This window comes from Lissotriton vulgaris, chromosome 4_1, assembly GCF_964263255.1.
Source record: "Lissotriton vulgaris chromosome 4_1, aLisVul1.2, whole genome shotgun sequence".
In the NCBI taxonomy this organism is placed as follows: Eukaryota; Metazoa; Chordata; class Amphibia; order Caudata; family Salamandridae; genus Lissotriton; species Lissotriton vulgaris.
This window is the reverse complement of record NC_141691.1, coordinates 1,843,602,747-1,843,626,151: the sequence shown is the minus strand read 5'-3', so window position 1 is coordinate 1,843,626,151 and position 23,405 is coordinate 1,843,602,747. Positions and strand designations below refer to the sequence as shown.

General features: G+C 43.7%; 1 protein-coding gene across 1 annotated transcript in view; it reads left to right on the top strand.

The window, feature by feature from the left end:
• Positions 1-23,405, top strand: part of EXT1 (exostosin glycosyltransferase 1) — a 344,101-nt gene that overhangs the window by 259,348 nt on the left and 61,348 nt on the right. The window contains exons 2-3 of the mRNA XM_086966142.1: positions 2,430-2,523; positions 6,228-6,335. Of these exons, the coding sequence (XP_086822268.1) occupies positions 2,430-2,523; positions 6,228-6,335 (202 nt within the window). The remainder of the gene's footprint in view (positions 1-2,429; positions 2,524-6,227; positions 6,336-23,405) is intronic.

Here is a 23,405-nt window from a genome sequence, read left to right as displayed (position 1 = left end):
AGTACACTGTCCTCCAGGGGGGAGGAGACTGGGAGACCACATCCCTCCTGGATGTGCACCCGAAGTGTGTGGCACAACCTGTAGTAATTAATTGTCTGAGACGCTGCCAGGTCAAACTCTTGCCTTGAGGACTCCAAGGAAATGAAGGCTCTACTCCTCCACACGTCCTAGTGCTCATTGCCTATTTTCGCCTATCCCGATAAGCCAGTTAAGCTCGAGACTTCTGACAGTCTGTCGCTCAACCAAATCGGGTCAACTCTGTCAAAATACCACAGCTTCCGACGTGGGTCTCAGCTTCTGTCCAGGACTGGACCACAGTGGCTGTGTGAACGGGGAGAGCCCTCATCTTCCGGATGTACAATTTGGCTTCATAGTTTTTGCCTGTAATTGTCTCTGTCATCCCTATAGGCAGGTTCACCCCAGTCTGCAAACACCAACTCCTTAATCACGAGCATCTGTGAGGCCCAGTAATATAGTTAAAAGTTTGGGACCGCTAGACCTCCGTCATATATTCCTCTCTGTAGCTTCTTCAAGGCAATCCACTCTATAAGACCCGGAGCTCCTGATCTACTGATCTACTTGATTAACCCCTTCGCTGCTCATGACGAGCTCAGCTCGTCATGCAGTACACTGGTCGTGTGCTTATGACGAGCTGAGCTCGTCCTGAACAATGGGATCCTACATTCCTTGGCACACAGCGGGAATTGCCTTAGCAGTCAAGGTGTTAAAGAAGGTCAGGGGAACAGGGTAGGGCGTGTTTTGTACTTCCTACAAGAGTCTTGGTAGGGACACCATCTTGTATAGTGCGGCTTCCGCCAATGCGCTACATCCGACCTAAGTCGTTCTATTTGAGGAGAAAGATTGTTTCAGAAACAACTGCTGAGCTCTGGTCACAAAGTTGCCCAGGTATTTGAAGTTCACCAGTTCGATTGGAGCCGCAGACTGTGGCGGCAATCTAAGAGGAGGACCCAACAAGAGGAAAACCACAGATTTGGCCCAGTTGACTCTGTAGCTTGAGTAACTACCAAACAGCTCGAAGATTTGGAGGATATGAGTAATTGAATAATACGGCCTGGATACATATAGTATAATTGTCATCGGCATTTAGGGAGATACGCTCTTCCCATCCTTCACTTGAGGGGATTACCCATATCATCTGGTCGGTCCTGATCCAGGCTGCCAGCGGCTCCTACACAAGGGTGAAGATAAAGGGGGACAGCAGGCAACCAGTCTGGTGCCTCGACCAAGCGAGAAGGGCCCTGAAATGCTCCATTCACCCTTACTCTTCCCAACGGGTCTTTACCCAGTCGCAGAATTTTGGCCCAAAGCCCAGTCTAGTCAGGACAACAAATAAGTATAGCCATTTCACCCATTACATCAAGTGACTTTTTTAGGCTCTGTGTGCATATATTAGAAATAGGGACAACCACATTTATAGGTACCAACATGTAAATGCACTTTATAATATTGATTTACATTTTCGTTTGAAGAAATTATTATTAGCACGTGTGTAAAGAGCAATGTCTCAAAGTTTCACGAATGCATCTTTTAGTAGAAAGGTGTAGCGCCTATTTTTCTTTCACTTCGGTGCAGTTTATCACACAATATAAGTATTCTATAAAATTCACAAGGTTTAATCATACTAATTAATAAATTAAATGTTTTATTTTATTATGTAATTGCAATTTTAAATTGATTAGAGGTAAACTCAAAAACATGAGAATTCACCATGCATACATTTATGAAACGTTCAAAATAAAGATTTTTTTATTGTAATACTTCACACCCTATGTTATTTGTACGTACAAAATCATTTAAGACTACTATTTTTCTGCATGCTTTTATGATGCTGTTACAAAAATTCCTTTTTCATCGTTTTTTATAACGTGAAGTTTTTGCACGTTTATTTCTATGTCATGTTAAGTTTTTGTTTGTCTTTAAAAATGTAATTGAAATTTCCACTCTTATTAGGTTTAAGCCATTTCAAAAACTGAACGTGAAATTCAACCCTGAGCGTGTGCTTTCATTTTTTTTCTCACTAAGTGACCATACTGGCATGGTGCCCCGCAGGTTGCGCCCACAGTGGGTGCTAAGCCTGAGACCTGGGGCCCAACTCCGTGGTCTCTTTTTAGACAATGCAGAGTCCTCCATGCTTGCACACGTTCCATGGGCTTCAAGAGTTTGATTTCCTTTTCAGAGTATCCCGTTTCTAGACATCTCTCCCTGCTCTCTCCCCTCACATCTCTCTGAACCCCAAAAGACACTCCTTGGCTGCTTCTGTTTCAGTAGAATACATAATGGGGGTTGGTGTGGCGTCTGAATGATGATGCGCTTCTTGACTCTGGTTCACAGTAGAAACCTCACTGTTTTAAATGGTTTGACTTGCTTGTTGTGTACAAGTCGCTGACTGCCCCCTCTTTGTTTTGCAGGTATGATTATCGAGAAATGCTGCACAATGCCACTTTCTGCCTGGTACCACGAGGCCGCAGGCTTGGATCCTTCAGGTTTCTGGAGGCACTGCAGGTAAGAGCATTGCGGGCAGAGTCGCTTGAAAGCACTGGGTCCATAGAACTGGCGGGTGCCATTTGAGAACACTGTCTTTGGAGGAAGGCAGTGTAATCTGAAGGCCCAGGGCCATTTCATAGTCCTTGCAATTGGTCTGATACCAAAGTATCATTGGCTTTAATATTGTCTCGCAAAAATAATGCCCGAGATAATATTTATAAAAATAAAGCATGGGATTGGAGCCAATAATGTAAAATCTACATCCAATGGAGCAGTATATCTATAAAGAATCAGGACACAGTAGCGTTACTGATATTCTGGCAGACCATCTAGGGATTTGGAGAAGGCCATTTTAGAGCCTTTAGAATTTAGAGTAGGGTTGTTGCATTTCAGAACAGCAGAGATTTACAGGGGGTGCTCTGGGCACAAGTCGGGGTGGATGTTGAGTGTGCAGAGTCCCCCAACTGTTTTTTAGAAAGCGGACTCTGCCTTAGCGCGAGACTGAGAGGTGTCACCGAGGGCCCCAGCACTGCAGCATTGAGCCTGGCCTCAGTATGTTTGTGAGCCTCCATCCCGCTGGCAGCATCCCCTTGGTTTGTGATCAGGACACTGAAGGGAGTTAGGTTTTAATCCTTTATCTCGGGAATAGGCCCGCTTCACCAAATTGCAAACACGTTGGTTCTTTGGAGCTGGACAAATAATATCAGCAGTAACCAGCAAGCAATAACAGCAAGTGTAATGTTTAAAAAATGCACCCAGCAGATTTATTTTACTTACTAAAAGCAGTTTCAAAGGAAAATTAACAACGGTCTCTAAAAACATTGTCATCTGATTTAATAAAAGTAAAACCAACAACCCTATTTATGATTATTAATTTGGTAATTTGTAAAATCTCCTTTGTCCTTTGAAGCAAGGTGATGTCACTTCCTGTGATGCCTTCGTGAGTAGAATATAATTAGTCCCCGCACTTTTTTACTTTGGACTTGGGCCACAATCTCATCTAGTATGTGTGTTCTAAACAAAGAATAGCTTTGCGTCAGAAGCTCGGCCCAGTGTGATTGCCTGCCCCAAGAGGAGCTTTGCGTCAGAAGCATGGCCCAGTGTGTACTGCCTGCCCGAGAGGAGCTTTGCGTCAGAAGCATGGCCCAGTGTGTACTGCCTGCCCCCCGAGGAGCTTTGCGTCAGAAGCATGGCCCAGTGTGTACTGCCTGCCCGAGAGGAGCTTTGCGTCAGAAGCATGGCCCAGTGTGTACTGCCTGCCCCCAGAGGAGCTTTGCGTCAGAAGCATGGCCCAGTGTGTACTGCCTGCCCGAGAGGAGCTTCGCGTCAGAAGCATGGCCCAGTGTGTACTGCCTGCCCCCAGAGGAGCTTTGCGTCAGAAGCCTGGCCCAGTGTGTACTGCCTGCCCCCAGAGGAGCTTTGCGTCAGAAGCATGGCCCAGTGTATAGGGCCTGCCCCAGGAGGAGCTTCGCGTCGGAAGCATGGCCCAGTGTGTAATCCCTGCCCTGAGAGCAGCTTCAGGTCAGAAGCATGGCCCAGTGTATACAGCCTGCCCCGAGAGGAGCTTCGCGTCAGAAGCATGGCCCAGTGTGTACTGCCTGCCTCTAGAGGAGCTTTGTCTTGGAAGCATGGCCCAGTGTGTACTGCCTGCCCCCAGAGGAGCTTTGCGTCAGAAGCATGGCCCAGTGTGTACTGCCTGCCCCTAGAGGAGCTTTGCGTCAGAAGCATGGCCCAGTGTGTACTGCCTGCCCGAGAGGAGCTTCGCGTCAGAAGCATGGCCCAGTGTGTACTGCCTGCCCCCAGAGGAGCTTCATGTCTGAAGCATGGCCCAGTGTGTACAGCCTGCCCCCTAGAGGAGCTTTGTGTTGGAAGCATGGCCCAGTGTGTAATCCCTGCCCTGAGAGCAGCTTCAGGTCAGAAGCATGGCCCAGTGTATACAGCCTGGTCGAGAGGGGCTTTGCATCAGAAGCATGGCCCAGTGTGTACTGCCTGCCCCTAGAGGAGCTTCGCATCAGAAGCATGGCCCAGTGTGTACTGCCTGCCCCCAGAGGAGCTTCGCGTCAGAAGCATGTCCCAGTGTGAACTGCCTGCCCCAGAGGAGTTTCGCAACTGAAGCATGGCCCAGTGTCTACTGCCTGCTGCGAGAGGAGCTTCACGTCAGAAGCTTGGACTAGTGTGTAGTGCCTGTCCCGAGAGAAGCTTTGCATCAGAAGCATGGTCCAGTGTGTACTGCCTGCCCCTAGAGGAGCTTCGCGTCGGAAGCATGGTCCAGTGTGTACTGCCTGCCCCTAGAGGAGCTTCGCGTCGGAAGCATGGCCCAGTGTGTACTGCCTGCCCCCAGAGGAGCTTCGCGTCAGAAGCATGGCCCAGTGTGTACTGCCTGCCCCCAGAGGAGCTTCATGTCTGAAGCATGGCCCAGTGTGTACAGCCTGCCCCCTAGAGGAGCTTCATGTCTGAAGCATGGCCCAGTGTGTACTGCCTGCCCCCTAGAGGAGCTTTGTGTTGGAAGCATGGCCCAGTGTGTACAGCCTGCCCCCTAGAGGAGCTTTGTGTTGGAAGCATGGCCCAGTGTGTACTGCCTGCCCCGAGAGGAGCTTTACATCGGACGCATGGCCCATTGTGTCAAGCCTACCCCTAGAGGAGGTTCACGTCAGAAGACTGGCCCAGCCAGACCGCCCCGAGAGGAGCTTTGCGTCCGAAGCATGGCCCAGTGTGTCTTGCATGACTGTAGTAGACCTCAAGTGGCACCAATATCTCAAGGCCGGTGCTGACGACTAGAGCTCGGAAGGAGGGAATAGGCCTTGTAGGCCACTGTAGAGCTGGCTGCCCCATCACCACCAGACAATGTTAAAAGGTTCTTAGTTTCATAACGAAACCGTAGCAGTATGGACGCACTGAGCTGGGTGTGTTGACCATAGAAAAAACAAGTGTTGTCATGTAGCATGCCAGCTTTATTCTTTCTGTTAATAAAACAAGGTAGCAATACAACTGGGTGGATACCTCCGCTTACCATATCTGTTCCACAGGCCACTGCCACTAGTTAAACCTTCAACAGACCAACACAGTTCCTTTTAAGCTAGTATCCTGTTTTGCCATTTCTAGTTACAAGTTGATGTTTTATCTTTCAGTTGTCTAATTTTCAAAAATGTAGGAGCTTTGCAATAGCGGTGGGCATCGCAACGCACACCACCTTTGGCAGGAGGGGCCAGTTGCAAAGAATGAATCCTTGATTGCACACACTTCTCATCCTCTGCCTCATGCATTCTAGCCGAATTGAAGTCTGCTGTGTGGCTTCGAGATGGCCCTGGCTGCGGTGGCGGCAATGTACAGATCCATTAAAGGGGAATTAATGGTCCACCTTAAGTTCTGTTCTTTCTGTACTGACTGCTGGCTTCCAATGTAAACTGCCCACTGGCCATATCTGTGTTAGAAGTGCAAGCCACCGGTTCAAATCCGAGCAGTGTTGATTAACCCATTCATCCCTCAAAGGTTGGTAAATTGGGTTGGCCAATACTAACACGGTTCAGGAACACTGGTATTAAATGTCGAAACTGGAAGCAAGCACTTTAGAACGAGAAACAAGGCAACCATTTCTGGGTCTTGTTTTTGATGTCCCAGTCCTTTGTAGGATGTACCCGTCAAATGTTACAGGATTGTGTTTGTAGATGAATGTCAAACCATTGAAGGTGCATCTTCTCATAATATGTTGGCTTGGTCCGCAGGCTGCATGTGTCCCAGTCATGCTTAGTAATGGATGGGAGTTGCCGTTTTCCGAAGTTATCGATTGGAACCAGGCAGCTGTCATAGGAGACGAGAGATTGTTATTACAGGTAAGAGCGGACAGCAGTCAATTGTTCACATCTGTGATGATTAAACATGGAGGACAAATTAATCGAATTCCTAGATCCAGTAGCAAGAGTATTAAGGGAGGACTGTTTCAGGAGGCTGGGTCTGAGACGTAATTCTGTCTCCGCAATGGAAATAGCTAGCACATTACACTCTGTGCATCTGACTATATATTATTAACTTTCTTAGACTAAAAGCGGTTTCTCGTTTATCTGATGCATCTCTATCTTGTTTTTGATTGGAAAGCACTGGAAGCACCGCATTCTTTTAAGAAGCAACCATGCTTACGTATTATATATTTTTTTACATCGGTGTCTCACCTATAGGTGTGTAGGGATTAAGCCACTGGACACATTGACTCCTCTGCCAGGGACTCGACTAGTGGGTCTGCCTGTCATAATAACACCTGATGGTGTAAATCGTTGGGTCACTAGATGATATATTTGCATTCTTGGGAAAAGTAACCCCTAGCTATTCCAGCCAATGTTAGCCTATTCAAACAAAAAATTGGAGCATGGGGTTGCACTCATTCACTGTCTGATTAAAAAACAGTTCACCCTGAAGAACGGAGACTGCGTCAAAGGCTAGAGTGAGTATCCTCTGCTAATTCAAAGTGTAAATGCAGGATGTCTGTTGTGCATGTTGCGGAATGTACCCAGTTTTCTTTCCTCTCCCGACTAGGGTTAATTTAATTCCACTGTTCAGTCTAATGCTCTTAAGAATGCATCCGTATTTATTACAAACAATCAGGATAGAGGGGGCTCAGTGGGCATTTCTTCTAAATCTCCACTGTGAGAGAAGGGATTTGTGTCCACACATTCAGCAATATACAACATGCTGACCTTTAGTGATTGTCCCGAATCCAGTGTATGAAGTGTATCCCAATCGCCAACAGGTGGGCAGAAATTCCGAATTAACACAGTCGAAAGCAGTCTCTTGGTCAAATCTGCATTTAATCGCTTGCTTTTCAGTAAAGGAGTCGAAAAGTAGTCTGATAACCATAAATCCAGGGAATTACAGTGGCGAAGTATTCGGAAATTAAGCTTAATTTTTTTGTTGGCTGGATTACAAGGCCATTTGTGTTTATTCCCCAGTTTATCGTACATTGCAATTCTGCCTTAATACAAATCAGTGCTCAAACTTTACCACATGTAGCTGTGGTGATTAAATAGAGAAAAATTTGAAATCAGCGCTTTCCTTCTAGCCACAATTCTACCCGAATTATCAGGAGAATACTTTTTGCTTCATTTTACGAAGATCTTGAAAGATTGCTATACAGTAATCTTAAGTCTGGATTTTACAAGGTTTTTTTCCTATTTGTTTCGAGTTTCATAGAGTGAATTGTTAAAACTTTGTCGGATGGTTTGTTGTTGGACTGGTGGAGAACGTTTCATACTTTGTTTTACTCTTTTTGCATGACAGCTTTTTATTTTAATTTTATATTTTATCCTCGGTCGTGTGTGTTGATCTAGTTACACCCTTAAAGAAGAATGTATTTATAGGAGAAAGTACTCCCTGCGTTACATTATTGGAATATTGTGAGTCACACAGAAGTTCTGAGCTATGTAGAGGAAAGATGCAGGAGACTGTATTCATTTTAAGGTCATTCAACTCCGAGGTGACTTGCAATATCCTTATAATGTTCATCAGTAGGTACTATATTTCTTATAACGCACAATCACACCAGCACCTCCCCCATAAACCACTTAAATCCTTTGTTTGGTGTGCATCCATAAGATATAGGTAGGATGATTGTATATATGGAAAATAAAATTAGAATTCTTGATCAAAATGAAACCCACCGAAAAGCAGTAAAATACTTGTTGCAAAAAGATATTAGAATCAATGAAAATACATCAGATTTTTTAAAAAGCTGTTGATAAGATTGTTTAGAAACACACAGACATGCTATCTTTCCTATAATTACCTCAAGGGCTGAGAAAATTAACATGTTGCAAGAAATATATACTTTCTGCTTATCATTGTTCACCAAGACTAACAGAAGAAGAAAACTGCAGGTTTGGTTTTTAAAGTGCAACCTAAATTATGCTCCGTCTATTGCCTTTCCTCTCAGCTCCTGTTTCAGGAATTTCTTTTGGAGGGGAAAAAGCTGGAAAACGCATGTACTCTTGAGTGCTTACCCTAAACACGAGAAATGTTGCTGGCAGCCATTACAGTACTTGGGCAATTAACAAAAATAAAAATTGTGTGAAGCATAATGAACAAAAGGGATCTGGCACACCCAGTTACTCTTCAAAACAAAGATTAACGCTAGACCTTGTTCAATACCTCTACAAACCTATGATTCATTAGGAGCACATGCATTTTAAACAATTATGCCTATTAGCTGGACAAAGGCTGTGCAAAATTAGATCAAAAGTAAAATTGTATTTACCCGCCACTATGTAAAATATACAACAAACTTACACCCTGATTGGATGATTCCATCAGTGATGTCATACATTGTCATAGAATGTCATGAGTGATGTCCTATGTGAGGTCATAAGCAGTGCATGGCAGGGGCGAGAGTTATAATTTCAGTGGATTTTTTTGTTCAAAATGTTAATGTCCCTGACAAATTAACTTAACTATAACATTACTTTTAACCTTTAGTTGTTTCAATGACTGTCTATGTATTTGTGTGTGTGTGTACACATAGCACACAGAGTAAGAACATACAGAAAGGCATGTGTTGCACCTGTGTGGCCTGTCTATTTGACACATTATTTTGCGCATCAAATACTGTGAAATTTATCCATGAAATGTTAACTATTTTCCCTAATATGTTTAAATAATCAAAAAAATGTGTAAATAAAAATATATATGTGATAAAATAAATCTGAATACATCTAAATATCTGGTGATTTAGTATTAGTTAGTGGGTTGATACAATAGTAGTATTCATCTATTCAGTTTTCTGTTTTTTTTTCACTAGTTATAGACCTTTTCAAAAAGTGGCCTGTCTGATGAACCAGAGCGCCTGTAGAGGGCAAGGTCTGAAGATACACTGGGGACACATGCTAATCACTTCCCCAGCCGCCATTCTTCCTTAAATGGAGAGATCAGTTGTGAGCCAATAGTAACATTGTGTGTCTGCACACAGATTTGTAATAAGACTAGCTTTATATCTTGTGATGGTAGCTATTCACATTGAAATTGCAAGGTATGTTTAATTTGCACTGATGGATCCAGAATTGACTTGTAGGAGCTTTAAATGTGTGTTTCTGGCAGGGGTTGAGGTGGGGGAGCTGTTCTAGATGAGAGGAGGTGGTGACGAACACTCAGCCTTAAACAGAAGGGCTGATAATGCATATCAGCAGACCTTGGGTTTAGAACCAGAGACATGTGAAACGTTACCCAGAGGTTGAGCTTGAACATAGAAAAAAACACTGCACACTTTGTGAAAATAAGCAGCAACACACACAGTGCCCATGTGACTGAAATGTTCATGTTACATAATGTGAAGTGTTCATATTACATAGTGTGAAGTGCTCATAAAAGTGTATCTGGAGTGTGTTAGACGAGTGCATGGATGGCCATGAATTAGTTACTCTGATATTGTACTAACTTGTATGCTCATTTCCATCGATATAAATCTTTGGACCCCTGGGTCGGGTAATGAGTTCTGGTTTTGTTCACTAATATTCAGGTATGAAAGTTGGGTTAACTAATAATGTTAAGAGTGGCATGCATTATTTTCTGTTGAACTTACCTTGGGAAATAGCAACAGGGTAATAAAATTGAAAGAAAAGAAAAATCAAGAGTAAAAATTACGAGAAAGGACAAGAAAGGAGGACTAAGGGATACAGGAAATAGTTACATGAGTAGGTAATAGCTAGAGGTCTATTTCCCCCTACAATAAATAGTTGGGGGGAGGGGGGGGGCGGAGAGAGACAACATTCGTAAATTCAGTAGTTGTTGGGGGCCATGGCAAAGCCAATAGGTCTTTGGGACTTATTGACTTTTTTCAGTGGTTTTTAGTCATGCTGTCCATCATCCCCAATGGAGTGCATAATGGATAAATCAAAAGCCAGCATTGACAAAGCCAATAAGTTGTGCTTATGAGAACTATTTGCTTTGGCAATGGTTTTAGCCATGCAGTGCCACAGCTCCACTGGTGTACAGCATGGCTATAAATAATGTTTTTTAAAAAACCTGCTATGACACAATTAACCTGTTAGAAATGGGGTCTCTAGTTGGCAGTGGTTTGCACCCTGTCCAAATAGGGACCCTTACTCTAGTCGGGGTAAATGGATTACACACCTAAGATAACCCCTGCTCATCTCTTTGGTAGCTTGGCATAGAGCAGTCAGGCTTATCCCAGAGGCAATATGTAAAGTATTTGTACACACTTACACAGTGAAAACAATACCAACGAACCCCACACCAGTTTAAAAAATAGCAATATTTCCCTGAATAAAACTAGACCAAAAAGACAAAAATCCAGCATACACCAGTCTAGATATGAATTTTCAAAGATTAAATAAAGTTCAGTTCTTAAAAAACAGTGGTTGCTCTTGATCAGGACAAAGTACCAAAGATGCATCAAAAATCTAAGGTGACAGGAGGCGCAGGGAAGGTGAGGCACCAGAAAAGCAGGCGATGCATCTGTTCCTTACTGCTACAGGTGAGGTAAGGCGTTGGTTCCTTACTGCTAGGTGGGGAGGTAATGTGTCAGTTTCTTACTGTAGCAAGAGAGGTGATGTGCTATTTTTGGACACATAGCACAGTTCCTTGGTGCGGTGTCGAAGAAAATGGCGTCCAGGGAAGATCCGTCGATAGTCAAGTTGTGCTGCATCGATTCCACAGCATTGAAGCAAGCGCTGCATCACAGTTGGGACTTAAGTGATGTAGTGCTTGAGACTCACTCAGCTGCAGTTCATCGGAGGTGCTGTGATGAAAAGCTGGGGCCTGTATTGTAAGCCGCTGTTGTGTTCAGCGACAATCACGCTCCGGTGCAGGCAGCAGCGATGATTGAGTTTTGGCAGTGCTGCACCGATTCCAAACGATGCTTGGAGTCAAAGCGTGTATTTTCTTCTTGGAATCATCAGAACTCCTTTCCAAGGGCCCAGGAACTGGATTTGGCACTGTGTGGCAAGACAGGACTCTCCGCATGAGAGCCAAGATGCTGGTAGTTGAAGTCTTTGATGATCCTGAGACTTCCTAACAGGAGGCTAGCTCAACTTGAGCCCTTGTAGAACCTTAGAAGTAGGATGTAGAAAGCAAAGTCCAGTCCTTTCATTCCCAGGCCAGAAGCAGCAAGCAGCAGGTCTGCACAGCAAAGTTACTTACACCCCTTTTAGCCTTTGAAGTTGTCAAACTTCAAAGGAAGGTCTTTGTAGTGCATAAGACCCTGCCTTTTCTTGCCCTGGTTCCAGACACACTGCTGGGGGTGGAGATGGCTTTGTTTGAAGACAGGTACAGCCCTATTCAGTTGTCAGTGTCAGCTCCTCCCACTATTCTAGCTCAGGAAGGCCCATCAACCTGATGAGGGCCATCAGGCTATACAGTGCACACCACAGCTCCCTTTGTGTGACTGTCTAGAGTGAATGCACAAACAGCCAAACTGTTGTCCTGACCCAGACTTGTATTCAGAGGCGGGCAGAGGCACAGAATGGTTACAGTAAAAAAAAAATCCAACTTTCTGAAAATGGCATTTTCAGACCTGCAATTTAAAAATCAACTTCACTAAAAGCTTCCAACTGGCAGATACACAATGAATATAGATGTTGCAATACAGCTCCAATTCTAACCCATGGAAGAGATAGGCCTTGCTGCAGTGTAAAACTGAATTAGCAGTATTTCACTACCAGGACATGTCCTTTTTTTAATGCACTGCACCCTTCCTATGGGGCTACCCAGGGCCTACCTTAGGGGTGCCTTCCATGCAGTAAAAGGTAAGGTTTTGGGCCTGGCAAATGGGTGCATTTGCCAGGTTCAAATGGCAGTTCAAAACTGCATACAGACACTGCAGTGGCAGGTTTGAGACCTGTTTGCAGGGCTACTCATGTTGGTGACAGTCGGTGCTGCAGGCCCGCTAGTAGCATTTGATTTACAGGCTCTTGGGACACGTGGTGGACTGTACATAGGGACTTACTAGTAAATCAAGAACAGCAACCGAGGGAGGATGAGAAAGAGGAACACAGAGGGAGAGTGCACAAGGGAGGCAGCTGGAAAACATGCAGACTCTTGTAGAGTGCTTAAACAGAGCGCTTGAAGAATGAGCAGTGGGAGGGCACAAGGAATGCATCTATGGTCCATGAGAGGGACAAACACAAGAAGATGAAGGAAAGCCTGTGAAAGCTAACAAATAAGAAGCATGCAAATGAATGAAAACTATGCCAACCGATGATGGTAAGCAATGGGCGGGCTGTAAGTGCTCTGTAAACTCACATGCATAGCAACAACTAGTGCATGTGCTGTCTTAAAATAAAATAAAAAACAGCCACATGAAATGGCATGTAAAAAAAAAAGAAAATACACAAAACCTAGTGGGGGAGTAACACAGAGGGCATGGGTGAGGGTGAGTAACATGGAGGGAGAAGGTGGGTAAAGCAGTGCAGGTAGGGGTAAAGTAGTAGTAGTAGTAGCAGTCGGCGACAGAATGGGGCATGGGTGAGGATCGCACCAGAGGAAGGTAGGGAGAAGAAGGAATGGGCAAGAGAGAAACATGGAGCAATTGGGGAGAAGCACACTGGTGAGAAAGCAATTGGGAAGACCATGAGGGAGTGTGACATAGAAGGGCGAGGAGAAGCACGGTGTGCAGAAGTACACAATGGAGACAGCTGGAATATACATGCTCTCTCATGGAGTGCTAAACAAAGAAAACAAAAGTAGTGCTTAAAAAGCAGGCTGTGGAAGCAGGGAAGCCAGCCAATCAAGATGGTAAAAAGGCCATGCTTAATTGGTGGAACAAACAAAAAAGTGACTAGCTGGGACATGAATACGAAGCAGGCAAATAAGTGACAGGAAGGCCGACCAATGGTAAACAATTTGCGGGCTCCAGGCCCCTGTATGTTATTGGTAAACTCACAATATGCTTTTAGCATCTAGACAGCTGCTGTGTCTGGAAGGCTCGACTTAAAAATGTATTGTGTGGTCTGTTGATCTATTGGTGCAGGCTGGACTGGGCGTTTACTTACTTTACTCACTGCCACACTCCTCCCTAATATGTATTTGCTTTCGATGCACGTGTTTGAGTATAGAAAGAAATTGTGCTGTATATTCCAAGAATTTCTTACACCAATGATGATCTCCTATGTTTGCATATCCTGAATAGAGGCTCCCGCTAGGTTGTGGGCTGTGAGTTTCTCCGTCATTAAAGTATGTTACGGGTATGCCCTGGCTCTCTCCTTGTCCTGCTCTTCGGTACCACTCGAATCTGTTTCTCAGAATTCTGTTTATATGGATATGTCTGTGGCCATCAGCACGTGCTTGTGTAGATAAAGGAGGTCGAGCCACTTTTCTCCAACTGAGAGGATACAGGGGGGGAGAATGGGGCTCCTATGAAGTTATCTCTACAGAAGAGGCAGCGTTCTGTTTTAATCGCTATTGAATGATACATTGAAGATGTGCTGATTAAATGAGCAATAGAATTAACTTGTGAACGGTTGCAATAGATGGTGAAAACCATGGAAAGGCAAACATGCCAGGTGAACGAGCAAGGCAGTGTTGTCTGGACCAGTGTGAAAAGATAAGGGAGCCGGAAGCTATTGCTTCCTTAATTAGAACCGTTGGACTTTCCCTGTCTCGTGCGTTTCATCGCGTCCCCGCCCCCCTTTCGGCCACGCTACGCATGAAAGTGCAGCACGTTGGGGGCGGGGGTGATGCTCGCCGTCTGAATCGGATTTAAAGTCTTTTAAGGTGCTGATGATTTGGGCGTTTCCCGTAACGTGCCCTCTGGTTTCTGCGCCATTGCTTCCATATTGAGCCGCTACTGTGCCTTCATTAACAAGGTTTTAAAGAGCTGGCAGCCCGCCTGGACGTCTGCCCTGGGACATGTTGTATTTTTATGTTGCACTTTCTCATTTCCCGTTTTGGACTCGCTCAGATGTTTTCATTTGCCGCGTCCCTTTGCGGCTCGCGCAGCAGCGGAGCCTGCTCTATGGTCCGCGCGACGCATGCCGACCGCTCTCCTCGGCTCCCTCACACATTGGGGCAGTTAGGGGGCCCTTTTTTGCCATCACAGGTGCAGAGATAGTGATGAATTGATCTGAAAAGAAATGCTTCACGCCTAGTTTATAGCAATATGCGTCTCCCCTTGCAAGATCGGGTTTTTACGACTTCAAGTCTGCACATTTCTGCGCGATAAGTCCGCCTGCTTCACACGTGAGCATATGGCCGTACGCCCAATTATATCTAGCGATGAAGCGAACAGCTGGCCCGTCTATTTCTAACGGAGATGTTTTTTTGTATGTTAATGATGGCAGTGGCTGACATGACCGTACACTGGTGTCATCTTACATCAGGGATTTCACAAGTTATGGAGTGTTTCAACAGAAAATTATGTTTTATGACTAGAAATATGTCCCACTGTGAAGCTGCTGACCAAAGCTAGTATTCTACCATTTCTTCTACACAAATGAAACTTTACACTACTGACACCTGACGTAGCCAACCCTTCTAGGTTACCATATGACTAAATACTAGTTTATAATATAATCTGAACGCGAGCAGTCTTTACACCTTCATAAAAACGCACCTCATTACCACCCCTTCTTTTGATGAAGGGTTGTTTATATACTTATTTGTAAGTTTGTTAACTTTGTCAATGTAAGTAGATTCAAAAGTATATGCTTCATGGATGGAATGCAACTAAACGTTAACAATGTTCTATATTTTAACTACCCATCAAGGGGCCTTTGAAAGGGTGGATTGTAAATTCCTTACTGAATTGCCTCCGTGTCATGAACCTGGGCAGCTTTATTTTTAGGTTTATAACTCTTGATTTCAGATGTCTAATTATAAGCCTTAATAAATGTTTGAGGCGGTTTGTCAGATTCTGAGGTAGACTGACATCCTGGGGTGCTTAAGTGAAAGCGGAGGCCTGTACGTGTCTCCCGGAAGAGGCGGTAGTCCAGTACTTTATCAACGCTAGTCCCTATTCTCCTTCAAGCTAAATGCATTCTCAGTAGCACTGTCTGCCACTTGCCCCACCTCTGGCGCGCGATAGAGAGTTTGTGTAGGTTCAGTAATCATGGTCCTTTCAGGACAGATGGTACCCAGGGGTTCCGTTCTATTCTGCTTCCAGCCTCATAGTCAGTCCTGCGTTGCGTGTGCACAGTTAATGGCAAAAATATTGCTGTAGTACAAAAGAGCACTCACAAACCACATGGTTACAGGAACCTCCCAAGTACTTAATTTCTCTTTTACGACAACTAAATATTATCCTTCTGAACGTAACAAACTTGATTTCAACTCCTATATTTCCTTGACATATTAACTTATTGGCTTTCCACTTTGTTTCCTGTGAACATGTTTCGTACAAGATTTCCTTGCATGCACTCCACTATTCTTGATATTTTCTTTTTATTTAAAGACCTAACTGAAATCCGAAAACAACTATTGTGCAGAAACAAGCAGTCCGGGAGAACACCAAAGCAAACAGGAAATAGTGGCATATATGGATAGCTGGGGGCAGAGCACAAACAAGAATATTATGAGAAACAGGATTTACTTCGCATATATGGTCCCCCCTGGTCAAGGATTATTTACAGAAGCTTAGAAGACCCATCTTGTGATCACTATAGGAATCGATCTAATTGTGAGTTTTTATCAGATTCAACTTCCATATGAGCTGTCGAGATGGTAATGTTAATTTTCTTTTTAGTATTTTAGATGTCCGAAGTTATTTACCAAATAACTTCTAATCCTAGGATACCTTGCTAGAATATATGATGTTGTGCACTACTGGTTGCATCAAAAGCACCTGTAATATTAAACGTTACGGTAAAGTGCTTATAATGGGTGGTGTATTAGCGACACTTGGGATTTGCTATTACCAAATGTCCCGCTATTTGCTGCTCTTGTGGCCTAAGATGGTACTCAGCAGCTTTACCGAAGTATTTCCCCTTTTCACGTTGTCGATTTTATGCGATTTTAAGTGTAACAAAATATATTATGAGCAGCATCCCTTTGTGACCTAGTTGGTATAACAGAGGCTTATGATCTAGTAAATCCTGCGTCCTAAGCACACTGCATGTATCCCTTAGTTTTGAAAAGTACTGTTGTAAGCATCATAATAGATGAAGCTGTATTTTCATGGAGAAGCTGGATCTAGAAATGGTTGCAAAATTGACCAGCTTCTTGGTTGCACAAAGACCACTTCTGATCTAGGAAGGTGCAGTGGGTGGAGTATTTTAAGTAGTGGCTCAGTGCATGTTCTATTTAGCAAACAGTCCATTTTGGAATCTTAACATTTTTGTGATTCCCCCCTCAATTTTGCAAATGGAACCTGATCCATTCATCTTTTACGTGAGCAAATCAATACATTGAATTAATTATATGGCTGCTTTAAATAGCTTATTCACTCATGGATTTTGAACCCTGAATAAGTTGACATTACATAACCTTTGCTCACTTATGTATTTTACAATCTGTGCCAAACCATTGTTTAACGTTCGGGCAAGCAACATAATGCCACAACATTTCAAGAGGGCTCTCTGATGTAGTACTTGCTTGAACCTAAGAAAAATATTTTAGGTGTGTACTAGAAGTTATTAGAATGGTAGATCAAGAATTTTGAAAAAATAAATACAACTGAAGAATTGTATTTCTAATTAGGCAAATGGAACCTTTCACCTAAATCCTTCTGTGTATATATAGGAGTAATGTATTATCATTGGCTAACATAGTGGCGGGCTCTTCTTACGCATATTAACTTTCTGTATACCAGAAGACTCTTTATTCTTGTCCCAGGCCTATCTGCGTTTATAGCATGCTCCAGTCATGAAGCATTATAATTGTATCTCATCTTTCTTAGTAAAAGAATAAAGTCTTTAGTAATATCCAGATTCACAGAAGGTTAGAGGTCAATTTCGAGGTTAGTGAACAATAATTGCAATATAACGCTTCCCTCGCTGCTATTTTGTTTCGACCCGTACTATTGCCAAGTAATTCATCTGTGACCTTCACCTTTTTTTCTGACAGGGTTTCCACACATTGTGATCTGCTTTGTTTGTTTTATTAATTAACATACATTTCCGTGAAGACTGGGAGCCTGTTTATTTTTGTCCCATCACCTCTAGAGACATGAACTAATGTTCTGCTGTTAATTACTTTTTAGTGCTCCAGGTTTGGCTGGTGTCATAAGCCCAATTAGAATATTAAGGTTTCCTAGCTTTGAAGCATTTGAGGGCCAGTCTCCTTCCATCCCCCAGGTAGAACCTTCCTCCCCACATGGTTTCAACCCTGAGATGTTAAAATACCCTATAAGAAATGCAGCTTTACAAGTTTACTGCCTGTTGCCACCTTGTTAAATAGGAAAAAAACAGATTTTGTACAAGGCTTTAGTGTTGCAAGTGGTTGCCCAGAATTTTTGCTCAACACTTAATTAGGCAGAAGGTTCATAGTTTTCCATTTTAATTGATTTTATGTTTTTAAAAACTGAAAGTACCAGTTGTGCTGCTGTTCAAGTGCAAGCTCAATTTAGTCAGTGACCCTTTTAATCCAAAGAGGATATAGTGCGATGCTGCACATTTATGGCTGGGTACTGGACTTATCCAAGATTCTACAATTACTGTTAATAAATAGAGCAGCATAAGATGCTGTTGGATCTGTATGGAAACCGCGTGAGTGTGTTAATATTTCATGTGAACGTTGGCTTCGATGGATCTGGCAGGCCTGGATTAAGGTCCAAAGCACCAGCGTCGACGTGGCTATATAACCTGAGGGTTGCATTGCTGGCTCCTGTGCTTCGGTGCTTACAGCTCAGAAGACCCTCTGAGGAATCTCAACTGAGACAGTTGTGTTTTCTATAAATAAAAATTCAAGTAATAGATGTTCTGGAGCTAGGCGGATTGTTTTCCCCCTCAAGTTCTGCAAATGGCAGTTCTTGAAGGCAGCCGTGTTTGCGGAAGCACTCTGGCACAGCTACAATTTGTGAGTGAGAGTGCTGATGCCTGTAATTGCCTGAAGTTTAAAGCACTCAGTCTCTCCTGTCACCACGTCGCTTAAATGTGAGGTTTTGCTGGTATCTGGCAAGGATAAAATGAAGACTGCAAGTGTTTGGATTCAGACTACGCTAGTTTACAAGTCTTTCACCATCGGAGTCTGTCGCTAAAAGGCCAATTGGAATTTGTTTAGTAATGCTCTTTTTGTTCCCAAGATTGTTGCTTCTCAGCTGTCTCCCTTACTGATCTTCTTTTTTAGCTGGGGCGTTGACAGATTTACCAGCCTCCTGTTTTCCAAAAAAGTGATACTAAAAAAATACACTTGTAGAAGTATATTGGGGCTCTTGGCCAAACACCCCCTTCATTTCTCCGAAGTTTCATTCATATACTGTATCCACCCACCATAGTATACAGCAAGGGGTCAGCCCACTTCATCCATTGGCTCATTTCACTGTGAGTAACTGGGCATTTTGCAGATGCACTTCCATCTGAAAAGTAGTCCACTTTGACTCCTTACTAGTGGACTAATCTCTGCTTTGATTTTGGCGTACATTTCCTATTTAATTTATTTTTGCAATGGATTTTCTCATTTGTTTTGCAATCATATACATGCCACCTTTCGTTTTGATGGATACTTCTAACTGCACATTCCGCACTTTGAAAACTTCTGGATCCAGTCAGTAATGTTGTCAAAGCAATGCTCCTGTGTACGTCGCACCATGCTGCTTGACATTAGCATGCTGCTCGACATTAGCCTTTTGTCCTCAGAAGTGACAGAGCACCTTTCCTTGTGATAGTCCGTCCCTTTCTTTCCGTGAACAGACTGGCACCTGGCAAGCCTGATTTGCTTGCACAGCATACTGCTTCTTAAAGTTTGGTGGTCCGAAGCTACCATCAGCAAGATGAATCCTAATTAGTTCCTTACAACCCCCTCTCTTAACAATCCACCTGTGTGAGGCAGGATCAAACCTTTTCTCCAGGGGTGGCAATCAATCATGACCGACTAATTGGTCCTCCAGATCATCCATAAGGGTTTTGTCCTTCATTTTCCACCACAGCATAATCCCATATTAGAGTGACTTTCAGAAGAGCACCTATCTATCTTACTTCAGAAGGTGCACGCTCTGCTGTGCAAAGAGGCCACCAAGATGGTCCTGGATGCTGAAAAAGCAACAGGATGTTATTTCTGCTATTGCCTTTTGCTGAAGTAGGATGAAAGTATTAATTCTGTTCAGATTTTCACTCGGTACGTGCTGTCATGAGGAAGGACAAACTGAAAAAGCTCGCACTGGCCTAGGGTATGCCTTCCCTGGGTCCAGGCAACTGTATGGTAGCCTTGGACCTGAAAGATGCATACTTTCATGTGCTTGTCCTGCTGTCCCAGAGACGTTATCTTTAGTTCAAGTTTAGCGCCCCTCAGGTGTTCGTGAAAGTGATGGCAGTGGTTGCCATACATCTTCAGAGATGAAGGATACTCTTTGTCCCCTTCTTTGACTGGCTGTTGAAGGCTGGATTACCAAAGTCAGTCGTAGACCATCTCTAGACGACTGCAACCTTCGAGATCATTGGATTTCTTAATCAATAAACCAAATTCTGTTGACGCCTCTATAAAAACCTAGTTTGATTGCTCTGATGAAATAAAAAAAAAATCCCAGACCTACTCAAGAGGTGCAGTGGTTGCTGCCCGAACGCAACCTGACTAGCGCTAGACCCTTCACCATTACCCACCCAGAATTGGTAACTGATCTGTCACTGCTGGGTTGTGGGTGGTCATCTGGGAAAGGTGGAGATCAGAGGTCTCTGGTCTCCAGCGGAAACTCAGCTACACATCAGCCTCTTGAAGCGGTGGGCCATTTACCTGGTGTTTAAATCTTCTTGCTGTCCATCAGGTGAAGGCTGGTGCAGTGTCGCATGGAGAATATCACTGCCATGTGGTACTGCTTTGAGCAAGGTGAAGTGGCCCCTGGGTCCAGGACCAAGAAGTGCTATGCCTCTAGAATGTGCTGGAGCGTAAAGGGATCTCCCTGATCGCTGTCCACCTGGCATGATCTTCAAATGACTGGCTGGATGAGCTCAGCGGGAGGTGCCTGGCAGATCACGAAATGTGATGAAACTCCAAGGTTACACAGGGCATCTTCTGACATTGGGGAGAACCTTGGCTAGATCTTTTTGGCACAGATGAGGATACCCATTGTGAAAGCTGCTGCTCACCAAGATCTCGCTTTAGAAGACTCGGGCTATAGTGCATCATGGGACTCCTGTATACCTCTAGTTGTTTTGCACCTGCCCAAGAGGAGTGTGTGGTACCATGAACTTCTGTACTCAAGCATTTGTTTTCTGATCTGGCTTCCACGTCAGGAGGATCTTTTCGCATCAGCAATGTTCGGTTTTGGATCATAACCTGAGCGATCCACACCTCCATGTGTGAAGATTAAGTGGTAGCAATTGACTGTATTTGGTCTACCACCTGATGTCATTCCTGCAGCAAGGTGTCCCTCTACAAAGTCCATTTACGCAGAGGGCTGGGGCAGATTTGTGGCCTGGTGTGGAGTCTGCAATACTGATCCTTTACAAGACAAACTGTTGGATGGTGTTTGTTTTATATTTGTTCCAGAAAGCCTTGAGGTGGTCCTTGTTAAAGGTCGTCAGCTCTTTTTGTTTTCTGGATCAATTGTCCTCAATAAATTGCATCAAAAGATGTGATTTACATAAGTGTTTGACACATATCCTTCCAATCTGTTTGTGATGTCCCAGTGGGAACTTAATTTGGCCCCATGTGCACCCACCTTCAAAACAATGCACATCTGCTTCTTGCGTCTTCTTACTCTCAAAACCATCTTCAATGTGATCATCTTAGTTTGGGCTCCAGGCTCTCTTGATGCAGCCACCCTACACCGCTTTTCCCCCCAGACAAACTGTTAGGCATGGCAGCATTTTTGCTAAAAGTTGTGACTCCTTTTTCATGTTGGGCAATCCATCAACCTCCCAACATTTTTTGCTCCACTTCACTCCTCATGAGGGGGGAGAGATTTAATTGGAGAGGCCCTAAAAAGTTTTAGGCTGATGCATTGATAACACTAAAGACAATCGGTTGGATAATTAGTTTATGGTGTTCTATGGGTTTACGAAACACTTCTACCTTGACTGCCAGGTTCAACAGGAAGAGCATTATGCCCATTCGGTTGTGCAGGACTTATTGGTCTTAGTTCCCTCCACAGACCTTCCATTCCTTTGGGAATTACTGCTTTGGTGTTTATCTGTTTTACAGGTGTGGATTCTGCTGTTCGGATTAACCAACAGACGAGCAAGTTACTTACCCTCAGTAATAGTCTTTCTGGTGGATACTCCATCAAACTGCAGATTCCTCGCCTCCCCATTCTGTAGCATTCCTTTTTACTATCTGAAATTAGATATCTGTGCACAACTACCTCTAGTTGTTTTGCTTTGCATCTGAGAGCATTGAAGGGGTCGAGCAAGAAATTGATGTGGGTGCACAGGTGTGCTGCTTATATGCACTTCTGCTCTGTCCCTTCCAGGGCTTAACGAGTCCAGAGCGAAGCCAAACGGTGCCACAAGGCAACGTGCTGGAGCACTGGCACTGCTGTGAAAATGTATCCAGAGGAATCTGCGGTTATATTATCCCCCAGAAAGAGCATTAGCAAGGGAAGTAACTTGATTATCTCGGCGTTTATTTATCTATATTACTTTTACTGTCTGATATGTGTGTGAAAAATGCATTGCGGGGTTTCCGAGGCTAGATCAATTGAGTTTGCCTAAGCTAGTTGTGAATCTGGTGCAACATTGCGAGATGTATTGGATCGCATCCTATGAGTGTGCAATTCAAAGTTGATCACAAATCTGTGGGTTCTAGGCGAATCTTTTGCTCTCATTTTCCCGGTCACAAATGGTACCATAGTTTCACACAGCTGCTTACTCCTTCCTCATCCTGCGACTAACAGTGCTACATACTGAAGGTGCCCCCCACAAGCGACTTGATGGAAGAGGGTACATTTGGCATATGCTGGGGTTATCGTAAAATAGTAGAGAAATATAAACTGAATTATCTGTTTACATGCAGAAAACAGGTTGGCATTTTTTTGGTGTCTATTTAATGTTATTGCCATTTAGTAAGACAATACTTACAAATAGACCAATACTACAGAGGCTCTGTGTTACAAGCAGAAGCGGCACCCCTCAAAAAGTAAATAATCCATAAAAAATGGCAATGAAGAAATACATACATGAGTGCATGTGATAAACAGCAGCCATTTACCAATTAAGATACCGAAATGCAACAAATGGAAAAAATAGTAATTGATGTGAATGTAAACAATGGAAGAATTGGAAGCATGTAAGTGTACCGCCACAACATCGGCAGGGCACAGTACTGTAAACTGAGGACTTGGAGTTAAAACGTTACAGTTACAAGGTACTTAGCGTTTATGTTCAAATAGTAGTTCTTTTATTAGTCGAGAAATGGAGAACAATTTTTACTAAATAGTGTTTCAGTTTCTGTATTGACTGAAAAGATTGATTTGTGTACATCTGATATAATTGGATTGAATTATTGTCCTGCTATTCTCGTCTGTTCAATGCTGACCAGTTTGGTACTTTAGTATCGCCAACAGAACCGTAACCTAAGGTAATGTGCATTGTGTCTAAGGGAGGTATGTGGACACCAGCGGGCGTAAACCCAGAGAGGTGGTGTTCAGTGACTAATGACACTGCGAGTGGGTGTCCTTAGCGGTGACCTACCTACTCCAATATCAAGAGGACAAACAAAATCACCATTCTTCATTTTTTCAATCCAGCTATTATTTAACAGTAACGCACACCTTTTCCTATGACTGTTCGCGAGTATAAATAAATAAAAAGGGCTAAGTGAGCCGGAGATGGCGGGCTTTGGGCGGTCGGGGATTCCCAGCCGTGTATTAATTTGATCGG